Genomic DNA, 11,597 nt, shown 5'->3' with positions numbered 1-11,597 from the left:
ATTAGACTCTTTGTTTGCAAACATGAAGGAATAGAGGATGAAGACATCATCTCATCAGATGAGAAGGGGTTGATTTCAGCAACAACAACGGAAAAGGGATCGATTTAACAATTATTCCCACTAACTAGACCTATGTTGATCATTGTGCAAGGAGATGTGAGATCATATGGGTGTTAAAAATTGTACCCCAGCCAACCATGTGGTGGAAAGTAGTGGATTTATCTCTAGCACCCAAGTCTTTGATTATCAGCAGGAAACAATCCATTCTTTGTTTTGCTTCCTCTTTCAATTTTTTGATCTGAGATTTGGATTAGTTTGTTCTCATCTTGTTTGTATTGGGATGGTTGTTAAATTCATTGGTGACCATTTAACAGCTAATTTACATTTTATATTTTGTGATTTCAACTTCTTCTTGTTATCTTAATTGCTGGCTTAATTACTAATCAGCGGCATCTGCATGAAATTGGGAATACGCTTTAGAAAGACAACCTCCTCATTGCATTATCCCGACTATGTATCATTTTTTTTTTAAAGGGATTTATAAGTTAGTTGATTCTCCAATCAACTTCTGTACAATGAATGGCCTTCATACTCCCAAACCATTGACTTTGATAAAAATCCGATCTTTGAACTCTTCGGTTGATCAAATGATCTTGAATTCGTTCCATTTGATTCTTTGTATCAGGAAGGAATGGCGAAAAATCATTTTAATGCCAATTGGCCATACCTCCTCCTTTTCTGTTCGAAATAATCACTACTAATAGTTGCATCTTTTGCAACAACAAAAAAAACCACCCAAATAAACTGATTCTCTATGCAAATATTCTTCAGTATTGTATTCAGGAGCTTCAAAATAATGAACTGGAGAGCATATCGAAACTTTGTAGAAGGGGCCATAAATGATCAAAAAGATAATCTCATCCCCCATGCTGAGATCCTTCTAAAAACACGGCAAGCATGATGCTCCTCATAGTTCCTATAAAATTTTCTCAAGAGTGATCACTTCTTTGTTCATGGGTTAGGAATTGGATCAAGTACTGCCATTGGTATTTTAGAAATAAATAAAAAATAATAAAAAAATGTTACAATTTTTCACTTCACCACTCTTATGTTTAATTAAACAATTTTATATGAAGAATCACTGCATAGGATTAGGGTAACCAAACAATTTTACAGTAAGAATCATGACACAGATTTAGGATAACCAAACAGTTTTACAGTATGAATCACTATACAGATTTAGGGTAACCAAACAGTTTTTCAGTAAGAAACATGTTCTAGACTTAAGGCAACAAAACGATTTTTCAGCAAGAAATATAATTCAGAAGAATGTCCATCGAAAGATTGACATCCATATCCGATACATACACCATTTGATTTACCGAACCATTAGCCTTCCAAGGACAATCCAGAAAAAAGATCTATGGATAGATAGATCTGATCAAACCCAATGCATAAATTCCACGACAATTCTCTTAGAAGTGAAAAACCAAAATCTTGTAGAAAAGAATACCTTCTACATATGCCGATTTCTTCAACGTGAGAGCTTTCCACCATACCATCCTTAGCGCTGTCCCGCAAAAGCATTACTCCATAAGCTCTGACCAGGTCCACTTCCTGAAATTTTACTCATCAATTGGATCATCTGTATTATGTTTCACATGATACACAGATGTTCACCCAGCATCGCACAGGAGGTACTAGAGTTTGCTGTCATGACTGGAGTGAGGTTTGAAGAATTCCTCTATCACGGAAGCAGATCTCGTCATACTTCAGGCTGTCATTGTTTATAGGACCTGTTGTGTTGTGTGTGTGTGTGAGAGAGAGAGAGAGAGAGAGAGAGAGAGAGAGAGAGAGAGAGAGAGAGAGAGAGAAGACCTCTCCTGGTCCTACTCCTTACAAAGAATGGCACAACATGACACACTAGAAGGAAAGTTCGATGCCCAATTGAAAGGATATGGTCTTTCATGTATCTGCCCATCATCAACTTTCCCATCTTCAAGCAAATCGACTAAGGGGCCATATATAAGTCCACTTGCGAAAAATAAGATCAAATATTTCAATTATATGATTCCAAAGAGTAGAGTTACATCATGAGTTACAACCCAATACATCTAAGAATTCTGCGACTGAGGCAGAAAGAACCACCTCTGGAAGATTTATGCCATTGTACCATATATACATAACAGAAAGCCGAGTTGAAGTAACACCCATTTACAATGTGACAGAAGCTATGAGAATAAATGCATGTCGTATAAATTATGAAGGGAGAGAAAAAAAAATTCTCCGCAGCCTGCAAGAACTTTGCTGCACAAAAAAACCACTCCGCTTTTTGTGTTCCCATAACATCTTCCTGCTAAAACATTAAAATAAAATATTAAATGAACTGTCAAATTCACAATGATTTTGATGCAGTGTAGTAAAGGAAAACTAACAGAGAGGGGGTAGAGATAAGTCGGAAAAAAACAGAGCAATGATATAAGAACTTGTTTTGGAATATACCAAAATTGCACCAGTCTTCATTGCATTTAATACAAATGCAAGAAGGTGGGATCAGCATTCAATAGGTCCAACCTACTTAAGAATTCTTTAAGAAACAGCTAGGGATACACTGTCAGATTTATATATTTAACTAAAAAGGATACAGTGGATTTGATAACTAGGACCTGATGATCATACGTGTGATGCTGATGTAAACATTTGCAGGAACCTCGCTATAGGAAAAGCCAAAATGTGCAGCCAAGCATCATTCTAGTGGCCAAGGAAGGGAGGTGCTATTTTTAACTAAAAGCTGAAAACATAATGGACCATTGGGGAATAAGGTGAAATAGGCAGGGACGGACCAAATAACCCAATAATCATATGACAAGTTTTGAACAGCTCCCATAAAACAGTTTAAAGAAATTTTCCGGTTAGGTGCTTTCCTGACACTTTATCACCTCGTTTCAGGCTCACACTTTTAATGGAAATGCAAGTGCCTCTGTGCAAAGCAAGGAACACTTGAAGTGCACCTTTAACACCAATTGTAGAAATTAATAAATCAGTGAGTGCCTGAATGGCATCTTCATGGTGCCAAGCCCTCAAAATCAGACCAAGTGGACGTGTCAAGTGCCCACATAGATGGAATTTGTTTCTATGGTGACTTCAGTTTTTACATTTTCAATCTCAGATTAGTAACAAGGAATTAAAGAAAATATCTCAGATTGGTCTGATAAGGTTTTCTAAGGCTCATCCTAGAGGTGCTCAGGTGGCAACCCCATCAAAAGCCTAGAATCTTTTTTCCCCCTTTTGCAGGAGGGATGATCAACATTGAATGAAGATAGTGGGGATGCATGTGTATAACCTCTACACATGGCCACTAATGTTGCTCTGTTTTCTTCCTGTCATTCCTTTCCAACACTAGCATTGTCCAGTAACTCTACAAGTTCTAAAAACTCATCACATAGAGGAAACTCACTGCGCAAACTAGGTTTAAGCAGTTAATTCAGGTTCTCGGATGCCTAAAAGAACCATTTCACTACATAAAACTAGTCAATCACTCAAAGCCTGATAAACTGCTTCCCGGGAATGTCAAGACACTGGATCACATTATTTGGAACTAGAAATTCGACCAAGTATCAGGCCGCTTCAAATCACCAGATAATCACCATCCATTAATACCAAGGTGGCTTTCCCTTCAGGTAATGGAAAAGTACAAACGTCTCATAAAAACAACAAAGGTGTAAAACCTACACTTAATCAAGGGGAGATTGTTATAAATCAACACCCTCGTCAAGGCCTTTGGAACCAATCATCACATTTGAATCAATCTGCTTGTCAAACTTCTTCTTCCTACGTCCTTCAAACTCTTGGAAACCTTCCATCTTCAAGATAAAAATGTCAGATATCTATTAGAATGATATATACATAACCTCAATAAAATACGAAATATTTGGCAGCTAAACAGAGTATGCAACTTGCCTGTTGGAACTGATCCATTGAAATGGGATTGTGATGGAGTGAAATATTCTGCAGAGATTTGCATTCCTTCAATAGATTTTGAGGTATCTGTCCAATAATATGCTGAAATATTAAATTTCAGCTTATAATATCGTAATGTTCTGAATGTGATACTGAAGTAAATACTACAAAGTAGATGTTTACATCATAAATGTATGAGATGCAAAAAAAAGTTCCTGGGTAATAACAATTACCCATCTAAATACTCTGCAGCAACTTCTGGGTTTATATTCGGATCTATGGCACGCAGGAAGCAGCTTAAACTTAAGCTTGTCACCCTGCTAAGGAGTTTAAAATTAAGGACCTGAGGGAATTAAAGTACTTGGACTGAAGTGGCTAGATTGAAGGAGGGCATCTCCCTACAGAAGAAGCATGTGTTTGACTTCCTAGAAACATTGTAATGACTGGATATATTAGACCTCACCTATGTGATATATTAGACCTCACCTATGTGCCTTGTACTGTCACAAAAACATAAGATAAAAATATACAATTCAACTAGAATCTACATCAGAAACCAATAGAATTTATTAGTAGGAAGTCCGTTTACTTTACAACGGCCCCAAGAAGAGACACTATCCAAAACCAACTAGAATCTACACCAGAAACGATGTCCAGTCACTTTGATGTTAGAAGTTGAAAACCAGAACATTCTTTATGAATGGAAGCACTCAGAAATCATTTTTTTTTCCTTAGCCTTCATCCTTTTTCCTCCCCCTACCCTTTTCTCCCTATCAGGAACTCAGTTATGGAGCACAGATTCTTTCTTACTTACTGATTGGGTATAAATTTAATTCTTCATAAGAGTCACATTCAGCAGAAAAAAGACAATAACTTCACAACACACCCGTTAACACAACAACCTAAGTGAATTTGCCACAATATATCAATGAAAAATCTTTCCAGCACTTGTAACCAACACAAAGTATATCAGCCAAGGCCCAAACTGTAACTGCAACTATGAATCTCAATGAGAGTTTGATCCTGGTTCAGGATGGATGCTGGTGGCATGCTTGACACATGCAAGTTGGATGGTAATGGGAAGTGGTGTTTCCCAGTGGTGGACAGGTGAGTATTGTATCAGAACCTGCCCTTGGGAGGGGAAGAATTCTCTTTTCAATAAACATTAGAAAGATATAGGATTTATTTCAGAAAAAGAGAGAGAAAACATAAAAAGAGGAAAATTTGAATAAATTCTTACAGGGGTAGAAATTATTAGTATCTAGCGTGTAAGCAACTCAAAACAATAACTACTTCTGTAGATATTTGATGCTTGAATTAGGTAGTGAGAAATGAGTGAAAAATGAGATAAAAAACCTAGATAACAAGGTAAATTAAGTTTTCACCCTGATAACCTTGTTACCATAGTAATTAGTTTTACAGACGCCCAACAACACATGTTTCAGGAAATTCATTTTCAATAAGATAGGCATAAAAATCAACAAAGAAGCATATGAACAATAATCAATCAAGATACCAGATGGGAAAAAATTGATAGAATACCTAATATCTACTCTTTGCAGACCAATATAAACTCAATAAGACTAGAAGATTATACCTGACAAACATTATTTTTTTCTAAGCAGAGAGACTTTAGGTGAATGAGATTGCAAACCGATGAGGGAATCTCTTCAACAGAATTGCCTGCAGGCACAACTTGCAAAATTAATGTGGGGTGTAGAATAGGGGGTAAAACTGACAATTTATGACAAAAACCTCAAAAACAAAAGAGAAATGAATTTGCATGCAACGGGGGAAAGCACATCAACAGAAATTCAAATAAAAACCCATAAAGTACTTTGAAAGGACCAATGATCTTAAAGTTTAATCAAGTTTAATCAGTCAGTTTAGTGTCATTATACCACAAATTTAAACCCACAAAAACAACTCCAAATGTATATGACTAGCAACAACAACAAACTAAGCCTTATCCCAACTTAATGGGGTCGGCTACATGGATCCCACAAAACAAAGTAGGAGAAACTGTGGTCTAAACAGAGAAAGGGGGAATGAAGAGATGCCTAACTGAGAGGGGCGGCGGGAATTGTGGAGAAGTGAAAATGAAAATTGACGGAAAGGACAAATGAAGGAGGAAAGTAAGAGGAAAGAGACACAACCTAGCAAGTCAGGAGACTATCCGCTAAATGGGATCGGCAACCTGGATCCTTGCTCTCCAATAGGCTCTATCCGAGGTCATACTTGGTATAAGACCCAAACTATGCATGTCATTTCTCACAACTTCTCTTATGGTCAATTTATGCCTGCCCCTAGTTCTTTTCGCTCCATCAGTCGGGATCATATCCCTACTCTTTATTGGGGCGTCTCCAGGCCTTCGTTGAACATGACCATACCATCTTAAACAACATTCTCGGAGCTTGTCATTGATTGGGGCGACTCCTAGATCAGCTCTAATATGGTCTTTCTTTATTTTATCTTTCCTGGTTTTTCCACATCCATCTTAACATCCTCATCTTTGCTACACAAAGCTTCGCAATATGACACTTTTTTATTGCCCAACACTCCGCTCCATACTTCATAGCCGGTCGTACAACAGTCCTATAAAACTTTCCTTTGAGCTTTAAAGGGATACGCGGGTCACACAGTACTCCAATTGCACCTCTCCACTTCATCCATCCCACTTTAATTCTCTGTGAAACATCATCCTCTATGTTATAGTCTTTATTTATAATTGATCCTAGATACCTAAAGGAGTCACTTTGCGGTGGTGTAAGTTTGGCCCTAATGGCCTGAACCCGCCCTGGCCCGCCTCTAAGCCCGAACCCTGTCTAACCCAGTTATAAGGGTCAACCCGGCCCAACCTGGCCCGATTTTAACCTTGATTTATTATTGTGTTTAGTAATAGTGTGCTCCTTCCCCTAGGCCCAAATCATGAGTTACACAAGCCATATCATATGTTACACAAGTTGTTTATATGACTTCAACCCACATCATTTGTTACACAAGCCACATACTCTTACCTATTGAGCTAAGGCGACCAAATGGCTGAACTATTTCCCCCCTCTTTTCATTACATAGTCTGTCTTTGTGTCTCCTTTCATGTATTGATATGAACTTTAGATACATTTGCAATCATGAAGAATTGGGGCAAATTTTGGTCTGTCCAGTTTCTGAGGGATGTTGTGATGCTAGGCGAATAAAATGTCTATCTTATAACCAAATTGACAACTTTGCTTGCTGCAAATTTATGGATTAAGGGTGCAAAAGGGATGGCCATAGCCTTGACATCTCCTCACCCCCCCTTTGGTAAAATATAGGCTTAACATTTGTGAATCTTGGTAAAAAAAAAAGAAATATAGGACTAGCTAGGGTCAACCTGACCCGACCCTAAGCCCTATAGGGTTGGGCCTGAGCATGAACCCAGTAGGGTTGAGTTTTGGGGACCTAGGGTTGGGTTGGGTTTTAAGAAACCCAATCCAACCCGGCCCTGTTTCACCCCCAATTCTCACCATGTCATTATCCATCATAGTGTTACTAAAATTACACATCATATACTCAGTCTTTGTTCTACTAATCTTGAAGCCTCTTGTTTCCATGGTTGATCTCCAATTCTCCGTAGTTCTAACTCAGTGTTAATCCCTGATTTTGTTTCATCCACCAAGATAATATCATCAGCAAAGAGCATACACCATGGGACCTCGTCTTGAATGTTCTTAATTAGCTCATCCATAATGAATGCAAATAGATAAGGGCTTAAAGTTGATCCTTGATGTAACCCAATCGTAATTGGGAATTCCTTGCCTAGACCTCCCACAAATCTCACACTAGTCACCACACCCTTATACATATCTTTGATTATCTCCACATATTTACTCGACACCCCTCTCTTGACTAGGACATATTGGAGTAAGTCTCTAGGGACTCAGACTTTTTCTAGGTCAAGAAAGGCCATATGGAGATCCTTCTTGATATCTTTATACCTTTCCATGAGCCTCCTCAATAAGTAGATAGCTTATGTTGTGGATCTACCTGACATAAAGCCAAATTGATTGACTGAGATACGATTTTCTCTTCTCAGGTTGGCTTCAATAACCTTCTCCCAGAGTTTCATGGTATGACTCATAAGATTTATGCTTTTATAGTTATTACATCTTTGGAAATCATCTGGCATCTTCTTTGTGTTCATAATCATGTTAAACAGATTGTTTAACCAATTAACCCCACAAACCCCTAGTGTTTTCCACACTTCAATTGGAATTTTATCTGGGCCTGGTATACTTGCCAACTTTGATCTTTCTCAAGGCTTCTTTAACTTCTGCCACACTGACCTTTCGGACATATCTATAACGTGTGATATCTTGTTGAGTAATGCAATTGTTTTCATCATTTCTACTCGAACTGTCACCACTTAGTAAGTCACAAATAAAATCATCCCATCTCTTCACAATGTCCTTATCCCTTACCAACACTCTTTCATCCTCACCTGGTCAAAATCTATACTCTTCCTTTCTCTCATCTTAGATATCTTATAAATATTTTTTTCTCCTTCTTTTATGTTTAGGTTGATATACATATCCTCATATTTCTTCACACTAGCTATTCCTACAGTCTTCCTTGCTTCGTTTCTGGCTTCATAATACCTCTTCTTATCCTCTGTTACTTTAGTCCTTTGCCATGTCTTAAAACAGTTTTTCTTGATTTAATAGCAATTTGGACCTCATCATCCCACCACCAAGTCTCACTAGGTGCCTGACACCTACCCTTTGTTTCCCTTAGCACAACTTTTGCAATCCTCTTAATACAAGTCATCATCTCGTTCCACATCTCATTGGTGTCTCCCTTAAAGTCCCACTTTCCTTGTTTGACCACATTATCAGTAAATGCATTTACGGACTCTCCTTTTAATTTCCACCACTTTATCTTAAGGTATATAAGCTCCCTTCTCCTACGGTTTTGAGCACTGAGGCGCAAATCCATAATCACTAGCCTATGTTGTGTGGTTAGACTCTCCCCAGGGATAACCTTACAGTCCTTACATGACCTTTTGTTTTCCCTTCTATCATGGAAGAAATCTATCTGAATGGAGTGATTCCCGCGTTAGTAGGTAACTAGGTGCCCTCTCTTTTTGCAAAAAAATTGTTCACAATAGATAGGTTATAGGAAACCGCAAAGTCTAAGATTGGGGTCCCTTCCTCATTCCTGACCCCAACCCCATATCCTCCATGGACTTCTTCATAACCTTGACGGTCTCTCCCAACATGTCCGTTCAAATCCCCTCCAATAATAATTGAATCCTCTTAGTCAATAACTTGCACTAACTCATCCATATGTTCCTAAAATTGACGTTTGCAACCTTCATCCAGTCCTACTTGGGGTGCATATAGCATTGACAACCTCTTTCTCCAATACCAGTTTGATAGATATAATCCTATCCCCTCACCTTTTGACTTCCACTACATCATTCTTTAGATATTTGTCCACTATTATGCTCACTCCATTTTTGTTGCTTTGATCTCCGGTATACCCAAAGATTAAAGTATCGGTACCGGCCGCTGTATCGGTCGGCTAAATTTAAGATACATTTCGGAAAGTATCGTGTCATATCGGAGATACGTTAAGATATGCTAAAGATTAAGGATTAAAGTATCGGTATCAATTGCCGTATCGGTTGGTTAAAATTTAAGATGCGTATCGAAGGGTATCATATTGGTATCAGAGATAATTTAAACCATATGTATACCAGAGTTTGAAGTCATCTAACATCTTTGCTTTGTTACCCTTCCATTTGGTCTCTTGGATAAATGCGACATTAATTTCTTCGTCTCTTCATAACCTCTATCAACTCCAGGCTCTTACCCGTTAAGGATCCAATGTTCCAGGAAGCCAATCTAATTCTACGTTGTTAGGTTATGAATTTTGCTCTCACTTGTCCTCGCCTACTTATCACCGCATCTGGGTGTCGACATGGCGCATCGCTTATGGGGAAACGCCCTAGCAACACAAGGATAGAAAGACATGACCAAGAAAAAAGATCATAAAACAAAAGGATCCATGCAAAATGTTGTTGGATAGGTATATTAAGGTGGTGGCACAAAGCCCAAGTCAACTAAAGAACAGATCATAACTAAACATATGCAGGTCTCGATGACCTGAACCCATACCCCCACCCCTTCCCCCGCCAGCTTTTGCCGATGGCAGTGCTAACCATCCTGATCTGCCTTCCTCTTCCAACCCTTCTCCCTCTCCCCCTCTCAACAGTAGTCCCTAGTCCTCCGTTGTTTCCTTTATTCCATCTCCTTCCTCCTCCTAGCTTCTTATCTCTGGTCACTCTCTTTACTACCCACCCTCCCTCCTCCCTCAAATCCATCCCTGTCGGTCTTTGCCCCTTGAGCTTCTTGAATCTGAAATATGTAAATGGAAGAACTGTATCGTCGGTTCTTTCTTGGGAAGCCGGCCTCCGTTTTCAGTTGTTAAGTCCTCTCTTCACAATTAGTGGAGACCCTTGTGCCCTCTCTCCACTTTCATGCTTGACAGCAGCATCTTCATTTTCAACTTCTCTTCCTCTGTAGACAAGTCTGTTGCAATTGATGGCAGCCCTTGGTATGTGGGGAAAAAACCCATCTTCTTGCAGCAATGGGATGAGCGCACCTCCTTCCAGAGTCAGAACCGACGTCCATTCCTCTTTGGATCTCCCTCCCCAACCTTTCCCTCCACTTCTGGTGTATTGAGGGTCTACGCATCATTGGTTCTATCATTGGTAAGCCGCTCTACTCAGACAAGAGAACTAAAACTATGGATAGCCTCTCCTTCAACCGCATATGTGTAAAGGTCTCGGCTGAAAGGATTCTACCCTCCACTGTCATCGTGTTTGATGGAAGATGAGCACATTTATGTGTGAAATCTAGGGTAGTAAAACATGCATTTTACATATTTAGAATAGAGCTACCTTGGGTTTTACTCTCTTTTTGCAGGTTTTATATTTTCAAGGCGATTATTCTTTTCAGGCCAGAAAAAGAATAATGGATCAGAACTGAACCGAGATGTAGAACCAGCCCGTTTGCAATTGTCTCAGAGGTACAAGGAATACTCCAAATGCCAACAAGGATCAATGGACCACATTCTTAAGTGATTGAAGATTTGTTTTTGGTAACAACAACTACCTAGTGTAGTTGGTGAGCTATGGTGTACAAAATTCCCTTGCTCACCAAGAGGTCTCAAGTTCGAATCTCATGGTTGTTTTTTTTAGAGAATTTTGTTGAAGATTTCCTGCTTTTCACTACTTAAAGAACTAAGGGCATGGAGGGGATTTCACATCAAATTAGAAGCAAGGAAAATCGTGAAAGGGTTCCTGCGCAAGAAGAGAAGAAAAAAAAAAGGGAGAAATAAAGATTATCCAAATCTTCTCTCTCCTCCACATCGTCACCAAAATATTGTCCAAATCACACAAAGCAAGAAGGAAATCGTCCCTTGGAGGGAGAAAAAGAAGAGAAATAAATTAAGAAAAAAAAAGGGGAAAGAAAATAAGCAAAAAATTATAGGAAATTTCTTAAAGTTTATTTCTCTCTTCTCTCTCCTCCACCTTAGCACTTTTGGTCTCAAAAGATCTCACAATCAATTGTGGGTTTCTCCCTTTTAGGAAA

General features: G+C 38.8%; 1 protein-coding gene across 3 annotated transcripts in view; it reads right to left on the bottom strand.

Moving 5' to 3' along the window:
* Nucleotides 1-2,035: 2,035 nt before the first annotated feature.
* LOC122065892 (plant intracellular Ras-group-related LRR protein 7) overlaps nucleotides 2,036-11,597 on the bottom strand; it is a 51,881-nt gene continuing 42,319 nt past the window's right edge. The window contains exons 7-10 of one of the 3 annotated variants that reach the window (XM_042629716.1): nucleotides 5,558-5,643; nucleotides 3,961-4,062; nucleotides 3,733-3,863; nucleotides 2,036-2,356 (exon numbers count right to left, since the gene is read on the bottom strand). In XM_042629716.1, coding sequence (XP_042485650.1) covers nucleotides 3,753-3,863; nucleotides 3,961-4,062; nucleotides 5,558-5,643 — 299 coding nt within the window. In that variant the 3' untranslated portion in view covers nucleotides 2,036-2,356; nucleotides 3,733-3,752. The remainder of the gene's footprint in view (nucleotides 2,357-3,732; nucleotides 3,864-3,960; nucleotides 4,063-5,557; nucleotides 5,644-11,597) is intronic. The other 2 variants (XM_042629715.1, XM_042629717.1) reach the window with 2 other exon arrangements.

This window comes from Macadamia integrifolia, unplaced genomic scaffold (assembly GCF_013358625.1).
Source record: "Macadamia integrifolia cultivar HAES 741 unplaced genomic scaffold, SCU_Mint_v3 scaffold2147, whole genome shotgun sequence".
Taxonomy (NCBI): Eukaryota; Viridiplantae; Streptophyta; class Magnoliopsida; order Proteales; family Proteaceae; genus Macadamia; species Macadamia integrifolia.
The sequence above is the reverse complement of the archived record's forward strand: the minus strand, read 5'-3'. Positions and strand labels throughout refer to the sequence as shown.